Source organism: Lethenteron reissneri, chromosome 47, assembly GCF_015708825.2.
Source record: "Lethenteron reissneri isolate LAM-NWPU_2019-01 chromosome 47, ASM1570882v1, whole genome shotgun sequence".
Taxonomy (NCBI): Eukaryota; Metazoa; Chordata; class Hyperoartia; order Petromyzontiformes; family Petromyzontidae; genus Lethenteron; species Lethenteron reissneri.
Window position 1 is genome coordinate 9541600 of NC_083825.1, and position 22333 is coordinate 9563932.

A 22333-nucleotide genomic window follows, 5' to 3' on the forward strand; every position below is an offset into this window, starting at 1 on the left:
ATCGTGCATGTTGTTATGATATAAATATATTTAGAAGTTTTTTTATTTTTGGAAAGGCATGTTGTTGTTTCAATCTTGTATAAAAACTTTACAGCCCTCGTCGGCATGAGAGATAGGAAGCTATGTTGGTAAATCTGGTGGTAATTGTTATATAATGTTTTTGTCGTTATACTTGGATTAATGCTTGTGTAGTGGTTGTATGGGTATGGTTCCCAGGCATGTTAATATAAAGTCCATTGGCAGTCTTTGTCGTCATCATTAGCCTTGGCCAATCCGCTGCTCGATGTTTGCCTCCCCAATTCATCATCATCATCTCCCATTATGCTGCTGTGTAATAATCCACCTCAAACCTGATTCCATTGCTCCATCTCCTCGGTAAATGTCCTCTTGGATGCATTTTCTTTTTTTAGCTGTGGCTCCAAAATATATAACAATAATAATCATCATAATACGTAACAATTCCCTCGTACTCACTGAATATCAAGATTCTTTTGAAAGTATAACTGCGCAAATGTGGTGTTGTCATCCTTAGGCCAGTGTTAGGAAATTTCACATTCTTGTGATAGTCACCATTCTGCCCATAGGACGACCACTGCGTGCTACTCATTTTTATCATCTCCGGATTGATCAAGAGCTCAGTTGACCCCCAACCCTGACCTCGTGGGTCAGGTGCCCTGCCCTACAGCATTAACGTCGAATACTCCGTATACTATTGGGTCCGTGTTCTTCACCAATTTTCACGGGGGGTGGGCCCATTGTTCAAGTTCATTTATTAGGTATAGCCCTGTGAGCCATTCAGCTCTTGAATCGGGTGCAACCGCAACAAACAAAAAACAAAAACATGAACAAAAAACATCTTAAAGTGAATATGTGACTAAGTGCAAACAGAAAATTCAAGAAAAGACAGCAAAAATATTGCAGAAAAAACACCGTACACCAACGCTGTGTGCAAAAATCTCAGTGGGATGCAAGTCAAACAACAATAACAACCACAAGACAGCTTAGATTAAGGCCATCAGTCTAACTGTACTACAACAAACAAACATGGCTAAACCAATACACTTTTCGAAATTACCAAAATAAAGCCATGAAAGCAATGAAAAAGCAATCATAGGAACTGTGACGGAATTTTCACAATAAATGGCATAAACAACATGTACTACCAAAACCCTGCAGCCATAGCTGGCTGCATGAGTCACTCCACAACAGCAGGAGCATCAATCGGAGTATTGTAATTTTTCAATGCAAACCTTTAAGATCAGCACACTAAATCAAAACACAGGTCATACTTTGTAGCGATCATCCGGAGCGAAACATTTTATTTTAGGTCACTGAATAGCACTGGCAGCTAGGGGTGTACAACTCCTCTAGAGCAGTTTTGAGTGAAGATCTCATAGGTAGTGACTCAAGTTTCAATTTATTTGCAACAGCATTCCAGACCCTGGGGGCATCAATAGCAAAGGCCCTTCCTCCAGTATATGTACGGCAATAGGGAATATTAAGCTGGTAAATGAGTGTAGACCTTAGGTCAAATTTGTTCTTTGAAACAGAGACGAGATCCAGCAGGTAATCTGCAGATTTTTTTGCAAGTACATCATGAATAAATAAGATCTGGTGCACAAGCCGTCGAACATTCAGAGATGTTAAGTTTGACCCAATGTAGAGATCACAGTGGTGAGTCCTATATGGGCAGTTCAATGCAAATCTTAAGGCCGAGTGATACATTGAGTCAAGCTTCTTCAGTACAGTACTTGGGGCTGATTTATACACAATGTCACAGTAATCAAGTAGAGGCAGTATGGTAGCTTAAATCAATTCCAAACGGAACATAGGGGGGAAGCAGTGCTTGGCCGATAAGACATCGTCGGTGTGAGGGCTGCCACATTTGAAACCATTGGGGGTTCGACAGCACGATAATGATGGGGGTGCTTTCAAGTTTGTGTATTGTCGGGGGGGGGGGGTGGCGTACTAAAGGCCATCAGGGGCCCACCAATGGCCTGTGGGCCTTGCACTGCGCTAGGTCGAGGTGAAAGGCGCAGCCCTGCAATTACTTGCTCACCCCCACTGCTCGTGCAAAGGCCTCCACTCAAAGGAGCTTGAGAGTGCCGTGACTAGACGGAGGATGTCTTGTTCGCGGTATAAATACCCCACCACACACGTGACCGGCCGATTGACTGTGGTGTTGCCATTTATACTGCCGGGTGGACAGAGGTGGGAGGGGTGGGATTTAAGAGACATTTCCAATGTTTCGACTGCGACGCCGCTGACCCTTATGCACGACAGCAGCGTGCCCTCTATGTTACGTGGACCCGTGTGTAAATCGAGTGGAGATCACAGCAGTAATCCAGTTTTAAATCACCCCCAGATTATTCATTGCTTTGTTTCGCTTATTTGGAGCGCTCATTTGTCTGAATTTTTTCGCGTTCCAATTAATCTGCCTCTGCGTCGCACTTTCACGCTCGCGTTTTAAACGCTGCCACGTATTTTTCTACGTTTTCTCATTTGCCATCGTTTAGCCCAAAAATTAGCGCGTAATTAACCGCGCGTTTGACATTTCCCCGACATTCATGGGCTCGAACACAAATCGCTGGAATGCGAATTCAAATCGCACCAAAATCAAAGTCTTGATTTGCATTGTCACCAACTTGGGGTTGGTGTCTTATAATAGTTACGCGACCCCAGGTTAATGCTCGCCAAGAGCAATCAATGCGGCTCGCTCCCAAGTCTGAGCTCATAACACTCATTAACCCTTGCCACGGCCGCTCACCCGAGGAGAAATCCAATTAAGAAATGTTAATTAATTTTAAACGAGATTAATTGATGTTAAATTATATGAAAGTGGATGGAAAACCAAGTCAATATTGGCCTGCTTTGTGGGGGTGGGGCACCTGTGTGTGTTACCGCGTGCTTTGAGAGCGAGGTTCGGTGGAGGGGGTGTGGGTCATAATATTGCGGCGAGTCACTGGAAACAAACGTCGCGGATTTGAATGTCGAGGGAAAAAAAAGGTGGACGGACGTGAATTATGGGATTAATTTTTGGCAGCAAACTCCGGCCCATCTGCGACAAATGCGTGGGTAACAGGAGTAACGACGTTTCCCTCCCCCCCGCCCCCTCCCCAAGTGGGTGCCACGACAAATTGGCCGGCTTAAGACCCGTGCATAATAGCCAACTGCTTATACATTCGCCGCTACGGAGCCCCCCATATCAATGTGGAATTTCCAGCACGAGTGCAATGGATAGGTAGTGGAGATCTTCGACACCGTGGTGGCCCGATTAGCTACGTACGGTGCGAAAGAAGTCCAGCACACAGGCATGCATACACACAACGAGCTTTGACCTTTGACTTAATAGCAACGAATGAGAGTGGTTTTCTCTGAGTTCATGCTGCTGCTCGCTGGTGATTCGGTCTTGAATCTTTTTCTTTGTGACTCTTCAATAACCCAACATACAAACATTCGCGAGGGAAACACAGCTCAATGAACGCGTAACATTTCAGGGCGAAACCCCTTCAAGAACCGGGGGAATCTGCTGTGAAAGCACCTGGGCTCACGGCCCGGCCATCGTCGTGATGATGTTGGGCAGTAGTACTCGGTCGTCAATCTTGACGGTGAGCAAGGAACGGCTCGCTGTGCCCCCTCCTGGAGTCATTGAAGAGGCAAGATTCGTCGGGAGTCGGCCAAACCGGCCAAAGCCTCCCAATTCGTATTCTGATGGCTCGATTTGATTTGGGCACCACGGTGGTGAGATGTTAACTACCTCGCCTGGTATGCAGGAGGTCGTGGGTTCGATCCAGACCCTGACGTCTGTATATTTGGAGTTTGCGTGTGTCTCTCTCACCGTGATCGCTTGGATTTTTCTCCGGCTCCTCTGGTTTGTCTCCACCACATTTATAAACGTGCGTTTCGAGTTTTTGGCTGCTATAAATTTCCACAAGATGAGCCACTTTGTTGAGCTATCAATTGTGGCCAGGTCGCATCTGAAAAAGAGCAACATCGCTCAGTGGGCCTTACGTGGTAAAAGAAAAAGATTAGTTTCGTTTGATCAGTTTTTTCATAGCAATGCAAGTAGGCTAACATTTGTTTCTGTTTAACCGTTCAAAACACGAAAAAAGACAGATAGTGTATATCACTGTAATGTTTTCACTTTCAGTTTCTTCTCGGTGTTGTGCTGGCTCATTCGTTATCTTCAAGACAAGAATTGGATTTGGGCTTTGTGGCAAAGAATATCGAATTGCTGAGAAATAATTTCGGTTTTCACGTACCTCACTCTGATGTCATATAAACGCTTTGTTTGATGCACGCGCATAGGCCTTCATAATTTACTGCGAGCTGATTAAGTTTCTGTTATCCGTTCTCGTCCAGGGCTGAGGCAGAAACGGTCTTCAAGTAATTTCACACACTTTGGAGGTCGTTCCGCGGAGACTCTATCTGAACGTTTCTGGGCCTCTTTATCTCCTATTTATCTCAATGCACGCTTTCCTTGTCAGACTTTTCATACTTGTTTTATATGCTTGCATCCTGCTTGAAATTGTGGCAGCCAGAGGATATTAAACTGGGTTCTCGGGCGAACTGAATTTATAGCCTTGGCCTGCTTGTCAACGATTGAGCTAAAAATCCTATCGTGTAGTTATGGTCATTAAAAGATCCAATAGGCTGCTTATTGCCATGGCTGGGACATTTCCTGCCCGTCCATCCAAAGATACTTCACACGTGTCTGAAAAAAAAGTACTAAACCCCAAAACCCAATCGATGTTCATCTGTTTATGTAAAAAGGGTCGAGAGGCTACTTGTTACTCGTCCCAGGAAATGTCCTGTCTGTCCTGTGTGTGTCCGTCCATCAAAGGGCACTTCACGTGTTTACGTGAAAACTGTAAAAAAACATAAAAGGATCACTATGCAGCAGATTCACGTGTTTTTTTTTGTAAGATTGGCAACATTGTAAATATTTATAGGGCGCATTGACATAACAGAGCAATATCACTTATTCTTAATACCAGCATGACTTGTGGGTTTTAGCTGCTTCGTTTAATATATGTCTGTCTGCGCATTTGTTTGTAGCGTCAGGGCAAAGGCTCCCTCAATGGCCTGGTTTTCTAGCTTGTACCAGTTGCTTCACTTAGTTACATTTTTCCCGACTTAATTGGAGTAACATTGGAATTAAATTATATTTTGTATGATGAGCACATGAACCGATCTTTACAGTACGTGAAGGAGCTCCCTCTTGTGTAGGATGAAAGCGGTCGATCAATTCAGGAAGTGGTTCTGTAGTGTCATCTTCTCGGGGCTATCTTTGTCTCGATGCTCAACCGTAATAGTTGTTTTTTTTTTCATTTTGAACTATGTAATTACATTGTCATGGTAACAGGTAGTACACCGATGGCCGATGGCCAACAATAACGACGGTGTAGCAGCCAAGCAATGGAGCCGCTGTTTGAGAACTTTTGCCGAGGAGATGGAGCGATGAAATGAGCCCGTGCGTGCCGCGGGTCGGTGGATTATTGCATCGCAGGAGCGTGAGAGATGGTGGCGGCGGCTTGGGGAGAGGCCGTCATTCAGGAGTGGATCGACCATGGCGGATGACGGTATTCCAAAGAACACAGGATGAGATGTTACTATCCTTTGTGCAAGCACTTCCAAGAGTTCATGAACAGTGAGCCTGGTGAAATTTGGGGAGCGCATCGTCAGTAGTGACCCTTTGGTTCCTAGGGTGTTTCGGCCTTTCATACTATACACCCTCCCCAAAGGCGGCCAGCGACAGGGTGATCAATCCTACGCTTGCGTCCCATTCCCAATTAGTCATAGGAGTTGCCTTGTTGTTGGTAGCCAACATCCCATGGGACTATGCATGGCAGGGGCGTCCTCCTCCCTGAGTCAAGCATTGTTGACTGCATACCTCCTGGCCCTCTCACTTTGGGGCCCAGCTGGGGCACTTGAACTGGGAATTATTTTTCCAGCGACATTAATATTCGTCATATGAATGCTGAGCAAGACTTCAGTACTAAACACATGTTAAGTCTGCTGTCATGACCAGCAGGCGCATAAATAATTTACACTTTTATTTACGTTTAATTTGAGAACGCTGCATTTCTACCGGATATATTCATCAAGACAGATGCATCTTCAATGGGGGGAGGTGATGGGGTGGGCCACTAGGGGAGGGGACCAGGGAGATATTTCCCACCTCAGTGTAGATTTTGCTGGGGGTGCTGGGGTTGACGCCATATGGCACTTGTCGACAGGGGACGCGTGAGCTGTGAAGTCCAGACAGACGAGGCCGGACCGCAGCGTAGCGCCACTCTTCAAGCATTCACGAGCCAAAGTAATTTCTTGCTCGAATGAACATTTGAGGGTGGTTGCTTATCTCCTGTTTGCAGCCCCATGTCAGTGGCGGAAGTTCCACATCCTTGTGGCAGGGGTGAGTATAACAAATATCAAATATCCCCGGTATAGCCTTAACAGACTGTAGGGGCAAGTGCTGTTAGCGAGCACCTATGAAGGCCGGCACGGTACATGACACGATGGGTGGCCAACACCACCACGCCCGGCCGCCTTTATCTCCCTATTGGCGATGTTTACACACCGCACCGGGTACTCATTTGAGGCTGAGTCGACCTAGGGGAGGCCCAGGACCGGTTGAGATAATCTTCACCGGTTTTGACCGTGAGCGAGAATCGAACTCGGGCCGCCGGGTTCGTAGCACAGCGCGCTGACCGCTACACCCCCATAGGAGAAGACAGAGTTGCGGCCTGTTAATAAAATGCTGCGGTGGTTCCAATCCTGCCATCGGGGGAAAAAAAGCTTTCCACAAGTAACGTTTGGGCTCGTTCGGTGCGAAGGGAGAACTATTGGCCTCTCCGCTTTTCCCCGTCCGTCGCTGAGGCGGCTTCCATCCCGTACAGTGGCGGCTGCTCTCAACAGAGCGACCCTGTCCAGTCACTGATTAAATCCACCCCGGACGTAAGGAAGATGAAGATCCAAATATTTTGCGTATGTGTGTTGAACTTCTTTTGCACCGTACGTAGCCAACCGTGCTTATTGGAGATGTGGCGCAAGGACAACAAGCTAAACACAACAAGTAGTTCTGAAGAAATACTTTTTCAATCGAAAGGAAGAGCATTCCAGATAGCTGTAGAATCGCATCTGAAAGCGCGCAATGCGGTGGCTGTTTTTGTTCGATGGCCTGTCAAAAGCCTCTGCAAGGATGGCCCGAGTTCGCGTGATGGTTGATGTTCCTTGACGAGATTAGCAAGGTATTGTGGTTAATTTTTGTGCAATAACTTAAAATGTTATTTCGTAGATGTGCACGGAGGAGAACGTGTGCCATGGGCTCTTGAGCACAAGTTTTAAGCTTGTTGAAGATTTGAAAGTGAAGTGTTTTAACGAGAATCTTTCAGGAGTGCCAGGGTAAGAGAGATAGTGCTTATCGCTCTGCTTTATGTCCCCACATTTCTGGCCAATTTTTGGAAAAATCTTTTATTTTCTCTTCAATATTGGAAAAGTCCCGAATAGCAACGCAACTTTATCCTAAAGTTTAGTTAGTATTGGATGATCGATCATCTTCACAGTGACATCCCCCTCCATTATGGATCGACTGACAGAGCCAATTTCATAGCCGCTTTCAGCCCGAGTTGGAAAGCGTTGATGTTACAATGAAGGGGGAGCATGCACGGTGTGTTGCAGGCAGTGCCAAAATACCATCGCGGTGAAACGTCCCCCTCCACTCATTCACCGGGCCTGTCCGCGCCGACCGCGCGGCTCTTCCGATGAGGCGAAGAGGGACGGCGGCCACATTCCGCCGCGCCACTGCCCATGATTCGTCAATTGATTTCCTCGCCAGATTGCCTCGGCCACAGGCGACTTATTGCCCGTCTCCGCCACCATCCCGTTGTCGCGTCTCTATCGAACGGGGTCCCGCACTTTGTCAGACCCTTCGCTGCGGTAGACTGATGGATGCAGGACGCGCGTTGACGCCGATTCGTTATTTTCTTGGGACGAGGTCGGGGGGGGGAAATGCTGTTTGTGAAGTGAGGGACTTGCAGGTGGTCGTCGGGGAGTTGGGTGGGGGGGGGTTGGTGGATGACACGGGGATGACAGTCGCGACGATATATTTGCACAACACTCGACACCTTGTGGGTGGTGCAATGAGGTAGTTACAGGCGGAGGTACAGCAAGTAGGTTTCCGACAGGCACTCTGCGTACTGTTATGGCGCTTTGCACCAGTGCGGGGTCAGCTTGAAGAAAAAAAACACTGAATATCAATAAAGTTATTTTTTTTATGTCAAATAGAATGAGGCCGTGAATTCTATTCTGCCATATTGCAATATGTTCAGGAGTTAAATGCCAGTCGGTTGTTGGCCCTTAACAGGACCTTTTTGCGGCATTTAACTCCACTGATCATATCTAGAATCAAATTAACGACAACCGTTTTGGCCCCGACGACGATGTTAGTTTTGTGTTTTAAGGTGACAGGTGGGGCCACAGCGGGAAGGCGACTTTCTCCCACCCTATCCCGTCAAGACGTCTTGAGGCACAGCGAGACCTTCGGGTGTAATGAATTCAAAATGTTTACAATCACAGTGCGCCTTTCGGCCATTTTGATACCAAGATGCACCGCTCAAACTTCAATCCATTGCGTGTTTTAAGGCTAGAATGGCCGCCATCCTTATTATTGAACGTCACCTAATCATCCATCATCCCTTGCTCTCCAGGCTAACACCCAGGGTTCTCTAAGCTTACGCTCGCGTTACACAGGTCGTTTTGTGCTATAAAAATTAACCTTGAACGTGACCGTATCATTTTCATATGGGATGAGCGAAAAAAAAAATTCCCGCACGTGCAAAAATAGTCGAAAAATTACTTTTGCTGCGCCGTTAATTATTAATGCACGGATGGTGCCCAATATCTTGGTGCAGAGCGGCAGTGCAGAGCGCTGATGGGATCGGCGCGGTACATTAGATTCCCGAGTGTCGCTCCGCGCGCTAAGCTGATTAGGTGTGGCAGTCAAACATCACTCAGCTGCCCGGAGGTCGGACGGAGGCACAAAACAATAGGCCCATTGATTGCCTCGCATCGATTGTTTGTGCCGCGCATGGATTGCTCGGATATTTATGGCAGAGATGTATTGCGAATTAGATTGGCATGAGCGATTGCCGGTGATTTTTTTTTATTGCCCGCGCACCGGACCACCACCACCACCGACGAAGGACATTGGCATCCAGCCGAGCGGATTATTTATGAGGCCGTGAAACGCGTGAGGGAGCCATAAGTCAGCGGATGATTTTGCAATTAGTACAGCTCACTTAATAAATAGAGGTGTGCCTCTTGATGGATGCGCGCTTCAGAGGCAAGGGTGGGTGGGACACCCACAGATCAACTCTCACGGTCAGGGATTATCTGCTCGCCTGCTTTTAGTGCAACGAAACTAAAATATTTAGGGGCTGAAGCGCGTCAATGATGCGCTCGCAATGCGGGCCTCGCATAATCATGTTCAAATCCGGGGCAAAATTACAGATTGTGAGTTTGCCTTTTCTCCGCGCGTAATTGCGACACTTGCGGTAACCATAAATTAAACGCCGATCGCACCGAAATCGAGTCAAGTGGTGACCTTCCCCGCATGCTCAGCCAAGCGCACGTGCGTCATGTGACACGACTGCGTTCTGTTGATTAGCAACAGAGCCTTGAAGTGCACTGGCCACGTGTCTGCCGAGCGCAGGTTCATGGTGTGCATACCCATCGCACTGCCGTGTGAGGATTGTACATTCGCTCATAATAAGCAGAAAAAGTACATGGGCATCATGAGGCTCGCAAAGACGAACTGAGATCCCAAGCTTCCTTAGGGTCCTTCTTTAATACCCGGCACTCTAAAGAGATGCTCGCAAGAGGAGCCCGGCTGATATTAATTCATGGTCGCTGCCACGGTGTGATGGTGAGCACACCGTACTGGCAATCCACCGGTCACCGGTTCAGCCTCCCGGCGCTGCAGTTGAAACAAAGTGGTTCACGTTTCTTAAATCCCGGCAGTATAAGTTCGTCGCTCGACATGCCGCGTGTGGCGGGACGAGGAGTGGGTACTCCGGCCTCTTCCAAAACACCAGTCCAAGCGAGGAAGAGCAGGCCAAATACCCTGTAGAGCTGCCCTCTCAGAGCTCCCTCGCGCGTAGGCCCTGCCGCCAGGGTAGTGCCGCGAGCCGGCGATCTCCGGCCCGCGCCTTCACCCTCACTCGGCAAGTTCGTACACGACAACAACAATCTGCGCGGGAACCAAGCACAGGCACGGCGCCGGCGGATGCGAAGCCGCGGCCGTTGGTTTTTATATCGTGAGCAAATAGGTCCCGCGCAGGCAGTTCAGTAAATCGGCACAAACAAGTCGCTCCTGGGTAATTAATGCAGTGGGATCTCGATGGCAGCGGTGCTTGCCGTGACTCACGTCCGCGTAATGGCTATCGATTGCCCCCCCCCCCCTCCCGTTGGCCGGGACCCCCATGCTTCCCGGCTGAATTGAATTAAAAGATCGGGCGCGGCGCTCGCGCCGATAATCATTGCCCCCCCCCCGCTCGGATCTCCCCCCCCCCGCCGCGCGTGTGACCTTCAGACCGTTGCCAGCCGTGGCCTCTCCCTTTCTCGTCCTCCTCCTCCTCCTCGTCATCCTCATCTTTGTCCTCTGGGAGGTGTCGAATTGTGCGAAGGAGCGAGTGAGCGAGCGGGCGGTTGAGACACTGGCGGAGGATGCGACGATGGTTGGGCGTGGAGCAACGGCACGCTCGGGCCGCCATCGAGTGCCTCGGTCGACCCACGGTCATCGTCATTGAGACTTTGGTCCTCTGGAGCTCGTGTGGCCAGGTGGCTCGGAGGACACCGCTGACATCCCGGGGTGCTGTTCTCTACTGTGTGGACCAGAGGTCGCTTTGCATGATTTTAGAGGTAGCTTTATGATATCCACTTCCGTGGGCCGTTCTCTAAAGCCAAGGGTTGCAATGCTCTCGATTTCCCAACGTGCCCTGCTCGATGCCTTCCTGGGTTAATAAATGGCATTATTAATATTGCATAACACTCCACACCCACTTTGCCAATGAATCATGAAGTTGGAGTTTGAAATGTCTCCACGTGTGCCAGAATCAATCTGCCACAAATTAACATTTCACATTGCCTTGGTTCTCCATAACATGACAATCTGGTACCTATTTTAGTAACCCTGGAAGGATGATGGGCCGAGTAAAACAGATAGTGATCGGGTTCGCTAACCCATCGGTGTGTACTGTCGAGAGTCATCGTGGGTTTTTCTCCCGGTACCGCGGGTCCTTTCTTACTTGCAATGCAATGATGTGAAAAGAATTGGCCAAACATCCCGAATGCAGAACTCTCCTGAAGTGATTCATAAGGCTGTCCCAGAATAAATATTTCACATTCTTCTATTAGCATGAAGATTCCCGCTTGACTTGTGGTTAGCCAGATACTTGCACACACCCTAAGCTGTGTGTTTTTTAGGTTTGGCACAGAGCTTATAATACTTATGACACATGACAGGGTATATATATTATGTTTCCCCCACCACAAAGAAGCATGCACCAACAGAGCGTTCTGCGAGCGTTCAGACACAGGGACACGCACAAGGCACGTGGTGTCACTTGAACAGACATTGTTTATGGTGGCAGGGTGACTGATCGGTGCTCAAGCCCCCTGCCTTCATCAAAAACTCGACACACTCGTCAACAACACTGTGACCTTAGCAACATATAGACGATGTTTTGGGAAACGGCCCTTTGTCATCGCGCATGCGTTTACCACCAATGCTGTGAGAGCCTTAGGTTCAGAAATCCGGCAGATCACCGCACTCTAGTCTTTTTTTCTCTTCTGAGAATTGGCTATGCAAGAGATTTTCGTTCAAAAAAATCTTGAAGTGGCCTTTTTTTTTTTATCTGTGCACACTACGGAGCACAATTTCGCACGCATTAATTCGGCTATGAGAGGACAGCAAAGCCCCATATTGTTATCTCACGGAGGTGGCATTTTGGCAAATTGTTATTCCATCCAAAATACGCAGGAGGTGTGTTTACCTCGTTTTTTTCTTAAAAGGATTTTGTTGTTATTTTTTTATTACCGTTGAGCGTGAAACCAATCAATGTCGTAGCTATAATCTTTTGGGGGTCCATTTTGGGACAATTTTGATATTTGGAGCATTTAAATTATAAACATAGTCCTGACCATATTTGTACCAAATTTTAGCTTGCGAGCCCTTTGGAGAACATCCTCAGGATTTAAGGAAAATGACGAGTTACTCAATCACAATCAGCTGTTTTAGAAATGTCGAAAGTACATTTTTTATGTTACATAATCTACAGAGAGAAATCAGTGGGTGTTCTTCAAGCATGTTGAGGCACTAAATTGCCTCTCAACAAGGAATCCACTGCTTGGCATTCGCCGTTTTCCACTGTTGCCACTGTTGCGTAGGAGGAGGCAGTTGCCCTCATGAAAAGCATTGCCGAGCTCTGCCCTTAATGAATAATGGACATCGCTGAAGGTTACATTAATTGCTCTCTTAATTCTGTCATGTTGCTTTCTGCCACTGCTTATCACCGACCTAACTTATCCTCGGCAAAGGCACTTTCGCGTTCGATTAAACCTTTAATTGTTTCCGTGGCAGTTCGCGCCGTGGGGATTATTGTTTGACGGCAGCACGGGATGAGCTGCGGTAGCGGCCGGCTTAGAGTCCCGTTTATAAGCGACGGCGCGGTTTAATTAAATGTCGTACGCTCGGCCACGCCCTTTGCCAAACACACGTTAGGCATGCACGTGACTCAATTGCCAGAGTTACGTGACCACTGGATAAGGGATCTTGATGGGAGAGGAGGCCCGTATGGAGGGCCAATCGTAACGCCAGCACGTTCACATTACGTTGGCGTAGCTGTGTGCCGGGAGCTGTGCAAATAAACAGAGACGCCGTTTTGGAACCTCGTCGACCCGCTTGAAAAGTCCTCGTGCGCTCGCGTGGCCCGGTGTTTGGGAGCGAGTAAAAGAGGATCACGCAGTGGAACCCAGGAAAACAACGCGCGTTGCTCACCGCGATTGCGGCGGCTCTCAGGATTCGCAGTCTACCCACGTTGGGGATGAGCCACGGCGCCTTGCGGCAGAGGGGACGCCGTTTGAAGCCGCGCCGCGGGACTGTTCGGTGACCACTTAGTCGGGCCCGATTGCTACCCATGGAACCGATCTAAAATGCTGTTTTGCTATGTTAATTGAAAGGAGATGCTAATGAGTAGGAAGTTGCTTTTGGAATTGCCCCTAATGAATAGAGATTGGCACGGGCGATTAATGCGCGCACCCGTCTGGTCTTTGAAAAACATTTCCGTTTATCTATTAAATAGTTTAATGCGCGGAGCGAGAGAGGCTATCTCACTCGGTGGGTGATGATTCACATTCCCGCGCGACGGTTCCGTGAATTTTCAGGATTGTCGGTCACAGTTCAATTTAAAGAGTGTTACTTTTTGTCTCTTCGTACAATCTCTTTGAGACTCATTGTTGTTTATTGTTTCCGTCCTTTTGCATACACTCCATTAGCCTAAATGTAACATTAGCCTGTAATTTGCTTGCGATTTGATTGCAATCAGCACACTTCTGTAAATCATCAGTTGTGACTCACAACAACATTGGGTGAGTATAATTTGCATAAGAATCGATTTTAGTAAACAAATAAGGCAGATGTGGAGTAGCCGCATATTTGTGTAACTCAATTAACTTTCTAAATCTGGAGCCTGTTTACAACCTTCCATTATTTTTCTGTTCACGGTAATCGCCCAACATATTTGGGCAGGCTCGTTGCAGATGTAATTCGCCACTGATGGTGGACATGCGCTGGAATCGTACCCAGGTTGCCGGATTTGTAGCATAGTGTTCGACCCCACGACATCCCAGCTCCACCAGTGTGTAGTGTCAGTTCGTAGAAACAGATTTATGCTCATGCCTCCTGCGCTGATTACCGTATGAAGTATGGTCAAACAAACACGTTTGATCGACACGCCGCGGGGATGCCATCATCCAGCAGCGGGTTGACAAGGTGGCTGTGCATTTTAACTAGTGTTAATAATTGGAAATGAATAAATGCATGAATCAACGACTCACTGAATGAATGGATGGATGAATGAATGAATGGACGCGTGTTGATCGAACGCGCGTTGATCCGCAGGCCCTGCTGAACACGCAGATGAAGCTGCGGGAGCGGGTGAAGAACTTCACCTTCAACCTCGGCTTCTCCGGAAAATTCTACCACACAGGTACTGTGCACCACCACCACTGGCTGAAGGGCCTCCTAGTACAGGGAGGCCGAGAAGAGAGCCCCTCTGGAGGTTATTGGGGCTACGCTTTCAAACCGGCCAGACAGCTTCGAAGAGGTGTTAGTAACCCTCGCTTGTTGATGGTTCTTTGCTTTTTTTTTCACTATTATATGATGTTGTTTCAGCAGGCGAGAGTTCAAGAGATCAGGATAGGCTCATATGCACGAGTGACCCGGGGCATTAGTCTGTCAGTAGGGGTGCCACGAGTGCTGTTTATAATCCCAATCGAGTAATTTGCGGGTAATTATTTTACTTGGCAAATTTGGGCCCTGGCGCCCGGCACACAATAGCCCACTCTTGTGAATCAAGTCGGGGGATATTGAACGTCCGGTGTAAAGCAGACGGCGCGTAATATTATCACGATTCTTCTTGGTTCTTTCGGTAAAGTCACGTAGAATGGAAATAATAAAATAATAAAAATAAAACATAATAAAAATAATTCTCACGACGTTTCGGCCACAACGCAAGCAGCCGTCCTCAGGTGAAGAACAGGTCTGTCGATAAGACAGAGTCTGAATGTCTTATCGACAGACCTGTTCTTCACCTGAGGACGGCTGCTTGCGTTGTGGCCGAAACGTCGTGAGAATTATTTTTATTATTTTATTATTTCCATTCTACGTGACTTTACCGAAAGAACCAACAAGATGAATCCCTGCAGTCACGAAAGCTTTAAATCTAAAAATTATCACGGTTATTAGGCCTGCAGTATTAACCAGGGCGGCTGCTGGAGTTGAACCGTGAACCTCCGTAACAAGCGACGAACGCACGCTATCTTTGGGTGAGGTCGTGGTCATGGTACCACTGACACTGACCGTGGCATTGTTGTAGTGGTGGCGGTGGTGGTGGTAATCTTCGTGATGCTGTCACTGACAGTGGCGATGGTGATGTTGTTGTGATGTTGTTGTGATGTTGATGTGATGTTGATGTGATGTTGATGTGATGTTGATGTGCTGGTTGCAGGCACGGACGAGGAGGACAATGGTGACGACATGCTCATCTCCCACCGTGACCAGTTCTGGTGGTTTCCACACATGTGGAGCCACATGCAGCCCCACCTCTTCTACAACCAGAGCGTCCTCGTCGAGCAGATGGGACTCAACCGCCAGTTTGCCCTGGTACGTCGCGACGCGGCTCTGGTGTGAATTGGTGAGCGAATTAGCTGCTCGTTTTACAACCGGGCAGCAGCAGCAGCGACGGCGGTGGAGGAGGCGGGGGGTAGTTATTACCGAGGGGTAGTTATTACCGAGAGGGGTTCTTGAGTCAGTTTGAGTGGCTCAGCTGTCTGAGCACTGAGCTGCAGAGACTGCACATCCGATGCACTTTTGACTGCATAGCCGCTGGAGCTGTGCACTTTTAAGTCTAGATTGAAAACTAATCTATTTAGAACTGCTTTTATGTGTTTAGTTTGTTGTCCTTCCCCCGCACCGATTATCACGGTTGGCTACGTACGGTGCGCAGAAGTTCAATAGGCGTACGTACGTACTGAGATCCTGGGTCTGAATCTGGGTGTCGACCGCTCTGCGATTTTACTGATTTTCTCCAGTGTTGCGGAGTCGATGGTTTCAACCATGCTGCGAATGGCTGCACACACAAAATAAAAAAAATATTTTGTCAATCCGTAATTTTCATTTCAGTTCAACTAAATTTTACAGCTCCGAGGTTTAACGATGTTGATTTTGCCACCTGAAAATGGACATTCATAAAGCAGGGATTAAGTGCTGAAGTGCTGTATCCCTTCCATGTGGACAAATTGGGTCACTTGAAGGATCTATGGTGTCTGATTCTGCGGCCTGTTCACTTGACACCACGGTGGTACCCTGCTTTGAGTGAATTCAAATTGGACACCGTGCCTTTGACTCAAACTAATACCTCAATTATAATGAATGTAATTGCTTAAAAAGACAGACCAAAGTGAAAAATAATCTGAAATAAATTAGCTTTTGTGTGCACTTCTAGATAGGTCTCCTTTGTAAAGGTGATTCATTCTCTCAGCGGGCTCCCCACAGGTTTGAATAAAGGTTCCCATTTAGCGAGTATTGACTCATCGATTCAACATAGATTCTGATGCTCACGACGCGTGCTTAAAGTCAGGGCACGCGGGAAAGTGCCCAGCCTCCACTGAGGATGAGAAGTCCCTTGTGATGTACAGGATATTCATCGAGTATGCATGCCCCACACTAATTTTTTTTTACCAAGAATTGCATCTCAAGTACCATCCTTAATGCCTACCTACCCACCCGCCGATATATCCGTATACTATCCAGCAGCATATCTACCCCTTCTCCCGTACCTGGACAGCTGTGAAAAAGAGCTTCATAGCTCATCAGATTTCTGCAGTCTAAATACAGATTCTGATGATGATTCTTTGGTGGTTGTTACCAGCACCGCAACCGGCCTCATTTGTCAAACCAGTGCTGATGTTTACACACCGCACCAGGTACTCAATTAAGCCTGAATCCACCTAGGGGAGGCTAGGACTTGTTTAGTTATCTCTCACCACCGATGTATACCAAGGCTGCGAACCAAACTCAGGCGGCCGTGTTTGTAGCGAGTGCACTAACTATTATGTGATCACTCTGAGTACAATATCCCCTTGCTATTAGTGAGGGATGCGTTCCAGAAATGCTCGTGAATAGCAAATGTCGCGGATAATGATATTGGCCTACGAATACATGAATGAGCTATTAAACATATGAACATTATCTCATTACTTTCTCGCATCACATTCTCTCTCGTCTTTATCTCTCTTTCTCTCTCGATGCAGTCGTCGTGTAGAGTTCCAGATGCGATTCGTGGATAGCCAAAATCGCGGATAGGAAGTTCGTGAATAATGAGAGAATGCTATTTGCATACATGTGGAGTGGAGTGGGTTCACGTGAGAGACACCCTTGACTTGGGAGGCAACACGTTTATTCTATGACCACAACAGGGTAACTACATAAACGTAACAACGGGATAACTATATAGCAGTAACCACCACGGGGTAACTACATAACCGAGTCAGGTCCGTTAACGCACTGCCTGACCCACCATGCCGAGCGTCAAGACCGAAGAGCGAAGACCGAAGAGACGTAGCAGGGTGGGTTCCATTCCAGTAGACAGCCCGGATCGGACCTGGGGACCTCCTTTTATGCCCCTCAGCGTGGCCCGGCTCCACCTCGGCCACGACCCCTTCTAGAACTCCATAGAAGTCTCTGGGCCATACACCACGTGTCCCTTCTGTCACCTTTCGCCCACATCCTTACCCTGTCCTGTCACGTGCCCTTGCCAGCCAATTGGGCTGCTACGTCCTCACATGTGCTCTCTCTACCCGCCGCTAAAACCATGCTCCTTAGGGACCATTTACCATGGCATAGCACACCCTGCTGTGCAGAGAGGGCTACTTACACTCCAGTTCTCCAGTGATCCAATATACGTCACTACACAACCAAAGCTTCCAAAACCGCTAGGTCTCCGATGTGTTTTTCGGGTTATGCCTTGTGTTGTTCGGCACAATGAACGACATGGATTTAACCTGAAGAAGCTCCCGACAATGTGGAGCGAAACATCGGATGTCGTGCCAAACAACACGCATGATGCAAGCCGACAACACGCCGGAGAGCCATACGACACAAGCGTGGAAACCTACACAGACGAAATTACGCTTTTGGTGCCTTGGTAAAAAACCACGCTTTTTTCAAGTCAATGCCGCCATCCGCAGGACTCTTCTTTATAACTCTTGACATCAGCAATACCCGGCACGGGCCACGGACGCGTGCAGAGAAGGCTCAGAGACAGTCCTTAAGGGACTGCCCCTGCCACCTGACCTACCCAGCCCTCTACCCATGATGCCTCACACTCATCTCTGCACCGTGGACGCGTGCACTGTGGGCAATCGCCACCGTAACCCAAGTTAGTTCAAAATATCCATGATGAAAAACGTAGGAATAGGAGTTTTACCCTTTCTGGCAATAAAACGGGTGTTAAGATCTTCATACATCAAATAGAAACCTATTTCAAGGCATCAAGTCTGCATTATCCACGGATAGTTGTGGCAAAAGATGCAAACAAACATGCTCTGATTATAATATATGCTTTGTTTTGAAACTGATTGGCCAAACACCAGAGACAGCCTTTTTCAGGGCCTTGTCTCACCAGTGTTAGAGCAGAGCACCCCAAAAGGCAAAACGGTCCCATGGACATCAAAATATCCACTTTTTACATCAGAGAATACGAGAGAAGAGGGAGATCCACACAACGGCACGTCCCCTTCTCACCGTCTCTCTGTGCAGTGGAAATCGCGGCGTGGTTCTGCCATCGATAGACTCGTCAAGCGTTCGGTGAATTGGAGTTGAACGGGTGAAGCCGCGTGGTTAATTTGGCCGTAACCCTCGATTTTGACGCGAGCCCGAGCGAAGGACCCCCCCCCCCATAACGTTATCCCAGTTTCCTTGCACCCCCCCCCCAATCCTCCCACACCGTTACACCCCTCGCCGAGCCAAATTGAAATAATCACCCCGCCCTCCCCCACTCCACCCCTTGTCAGAGTGAAATTGAGAATTACGCCACTTATTTGCTACAAATCGTCGCGTTAGTCGCGGTCAAATTCTCGGAGAGAGGCCTGACGCGTTTTAATCGCGACAGCCTCGTTGTGGGACCGCTCAATGAGCTCTCCCTCACTCCAAGCGATATGGGACAAAGCCACTTCCCGTTCACCTTGAACACTGGCCGTGTTTGTCCTTGTTGCCATCGTCATCATTTAGTCCTGATCTATCCACTGCTGGATGGAGGCATCTCTGCACCGATGCTATCCTTTTTCTGTTGAAACAACAATTTATCTTGTTAGACTATTTTTATTTATTTTTACCAGGTAAAGCCCACTGAGCTATACAGCTGGTTTCAGAAGCGGCCTGGCCACAAATGATAGCTCAACGAAGCGGCTTATCGCATGGAAATTGATAGCAGCCAAATAAATTTCGATTTAAAGCTTTCGTGGATCTTTCGGTAAAGTCACGTAGAAGGGAAATAATAAAATAATAAAAATAAAACGTGATAAAATTTCCACGACCTATCGGCCACAACACAAGCAGCCGTCCTCAGGTGAAGAACAGAGCTGTCGGAAAGACAGCGTCTGTTCTATGATGTTTTATTTTAATTATTTTATTATTTCCCTTCTACGTGACTTTACCGAAAGATCCAAGAAGCAGCCAAATACTCCAAACGCATGTTTATAAATGTGGAGGGAACAACTGGAGGACCTAGAGAAAATTCCACGTGACTCCGGGGAGAACATGCAGACTCCAAATATACAGCAGCAGGCGTCAGGGTCTGGATCGAACCCACGACCTCCTGCATACCAGGCGAGGGAGTTAACATCTCGCCACCGTGGCGACCTCGCAGCTGCACATGAGCTGACCTCGTCGCCGCTTGCCCACAGTGATCGTCCTCTTGGGGGTGTTCTCTCGCTTGACATCTATTCTTTCACCCGGCCTCATCCATTGTCCATTGGCAATCATCATCATTATTATCGTCGTCGTCGTCGTCCCTTCTAGCTATCATCTGTCCAGCCCAAGCCGACTTGACTTTTCCTGCCAATCAACTTTAATATATGTATGTATGTTGAACTTCTTTAGCTCATCGGAGGTGCGGGTGGTCCAGTACGGTAAAATAACTGTCCTACAGCTCACACGGCGTTGGGGAAGCCCTCGTTCAGGAGTGAATTGGCACGAGAGCTGAACGTGTACGCTGACGGATGATTCCATGGTTATACCGCTGTCATTATTCCAAAGACCAGGTAATCAAACCACTCACATCCCGATGCTTTCAAAGAGCAGCACTCAGCATAGCGCACCGCGCCGTTCGGAGCACAAGCCTGGCAGGAAGCGCGTCTGGCGGCTTGGACGGGGCAGTGCCGATGGCCGCCCAAGAACAGCGGGGAATATTGCGCCGACCGGCAGATAAGCGAGGTGCGCCGTGGCCCGGGGGTTGCCCAGGGCACGGCGAGCCCGCTCGCAGCGCCGACCTTGGTGAGCGAGCGCGCCAGGCTGATGGGAGCGTGCCGGGCAAGCGGCGCTTAAAGCCGTCGGACGCCAGGACGCGCGCTCGCTCCGGATTTGCGCAGGGCGTGATGAGAGAGCCGTCGTCGGTGTTCTCTGGCCAGGTGTGGTCGTCGGCGAGCGACCCCGCTGGGGGGACCGCTGACGTCGTGCGATTGTCGCTTCGATCTCGCGGCAGTGGGAACAACGGCGCGGGTTTTCGTATTTTCCCGCTCACCGCCCCAGGGCACCCAGCAGTGTGAATGGGTCTCCGCTTATCCTGCGTAGGTTTATCCTGCGCCTCGGTCCGAGGCGCTTTACAATAATTGTGATAATTGTACATAAGCTGAGCGTGGTTGAAATAAAGAGTGGGATTATTAAAAGTGGCGGTGTAGCTATGGTGACAGTAAGGAGGACAGATGGGAGTGGTTAAAAAGGGGGGGGGGGGGATCGGGGTAGTGATAGGGGTAGGAGGAGGGGAAGGGCTCGTCCTGGCCGTAGTTGGTGGACCAGGCAGGGAGTAGCAGGAGGATGGGCTAGGGGAGAAGAGACGGGGGTTGTTTTAAGGGGAGGAGTGGAAGCTGCAGGTGAAGATGGTTGCTCTGTGTGCTGCAGTGGGAGTCGGTCCCAGTGAAAGCGAGCGAGAGAGCAGCAGGGCGAGGGAGGCACAGGGAGGGACGGTGGAGAAAGGGAGCGTACAGAGTGGGATGAGACGAAGTAGTAAGAGAAGCGAGATGAGATGGGGCAAGACCATGGAAAGATTTCTAGGCTAGAGTGAGACATTTAAAAAGACCAGCGATAGGTCGCCGATCGTGGGATGAAGCGTGGGTGCTCTCATGTCTTCAAAGACGTCCGGTGAGCATGGCAGCATAGGCCAAATACCCTTTGTAGGGGCTCTCTCGAGCTCTGTTTTGTCGAGGGCACCTCCTTCAGCAGTGGATTTCACAAATAAATGCAAGGCTTCACCTTAACCTACTTTTTTTTCTGTCGGTCTCATCTACACTTATGCCAGTTTGGAAGAGTAGGCCAAGTAGCCGCGAGAGTCGCTCTGCAGACCTCTCTGCGAAAGTGCGGCTGTGCCAACAGGCAACGTAACAACAATGACCCGTTAGACACCCGAGCACGCAAGCACGCGCTCGCACGCACGTACACAACGAACGCGACGGATTACATAACCCCGGCGCGGCGTGCGTATGGTGGCCGCGGGCGGGGGTGGGGGCGCCACGTGTGTGTGCGCGCGTGTGCACGTGGCGCGCGCATGCTCGGCACGTGCGCTTGCCACGTGCGCTCGCCACGTGCGCGCGCCATGTGCGGTCTGACACGTGCGGTCTGACACGTGCGCGACTCGCCACGGGTTCGCGGAGGCGGTGCGGCGCCCGTGATCCGGCCGCTTCGGAGGGTAGGGGTTGATGGATCGCACGCAGCTTTGTGAAACTCCAAAACCTGATGGGCTGTACGGTTGCCGAGTTGGTGGCGGTACGGCAAGCGGGATTTGTGAAGTTGTCCATGCTGAGCCCTTTGAGTGTCGTCCTGTCTCGTGCATTGGCAAAGCCAGCATCCTCCCACATACCAAACACTCGTCGATTGTCTTAGCCAAACACCCTGCTGCAATAACCTCCTGCAAGGCACTCTTGAGACTCGTAGAACACTTTTTAAAAAGGAGCAAAGATCCCAATGCTGCACAACCCCTCCTTAAAGAATATTTGAGACTCGGGCGAGGCTTTCCTGGATTTAAAAAAAATTATGCATGGCTTAACGAAAAATAATTGAACATTTCGTGACAGTGCTCGTCAGATAATGTTTTATGGCTTTGCAAGGGGCTCACAACGTTGATTTCAAACTTGGCCTCTTGATGCCGCTAATCTGCCCGAATCTGCATAATGAGCCCATCTTATACCACGTTGGGCAATTTCGAGCAGTGAGGGACGCGCGCTGTCATTTATCGCTAAGGGTTAAATCTTGGGAGAGAGCGTTGACCCTTACATTTAAAAG

The 22333-nt window shown here is 48.8% G+C and overlaps 1 protein-coding gene across 1 annotated transcript in view; it reads left to right on the forward strand.

The window, feature by feature from the left end:
- The window catches only part of LOC133354527 (bifunctional heparan sulfate N-deacetylase/N-sulfotransferase 2-like), an 82683-nt gene that overhangs the window by 6920 nt on the left and 53430 nt on the right, over nucleotides 1-22333 (forward strand). The window contains 2 exon segments of the mRNA XM_061571429.1: nucleotides 14180-14267; nucleotides 15288-15442. Coding sequence (XP_061427413.1) covers nucleotides 14180-14267; nucleotides 15288-15442 — 243 coding nt within the window.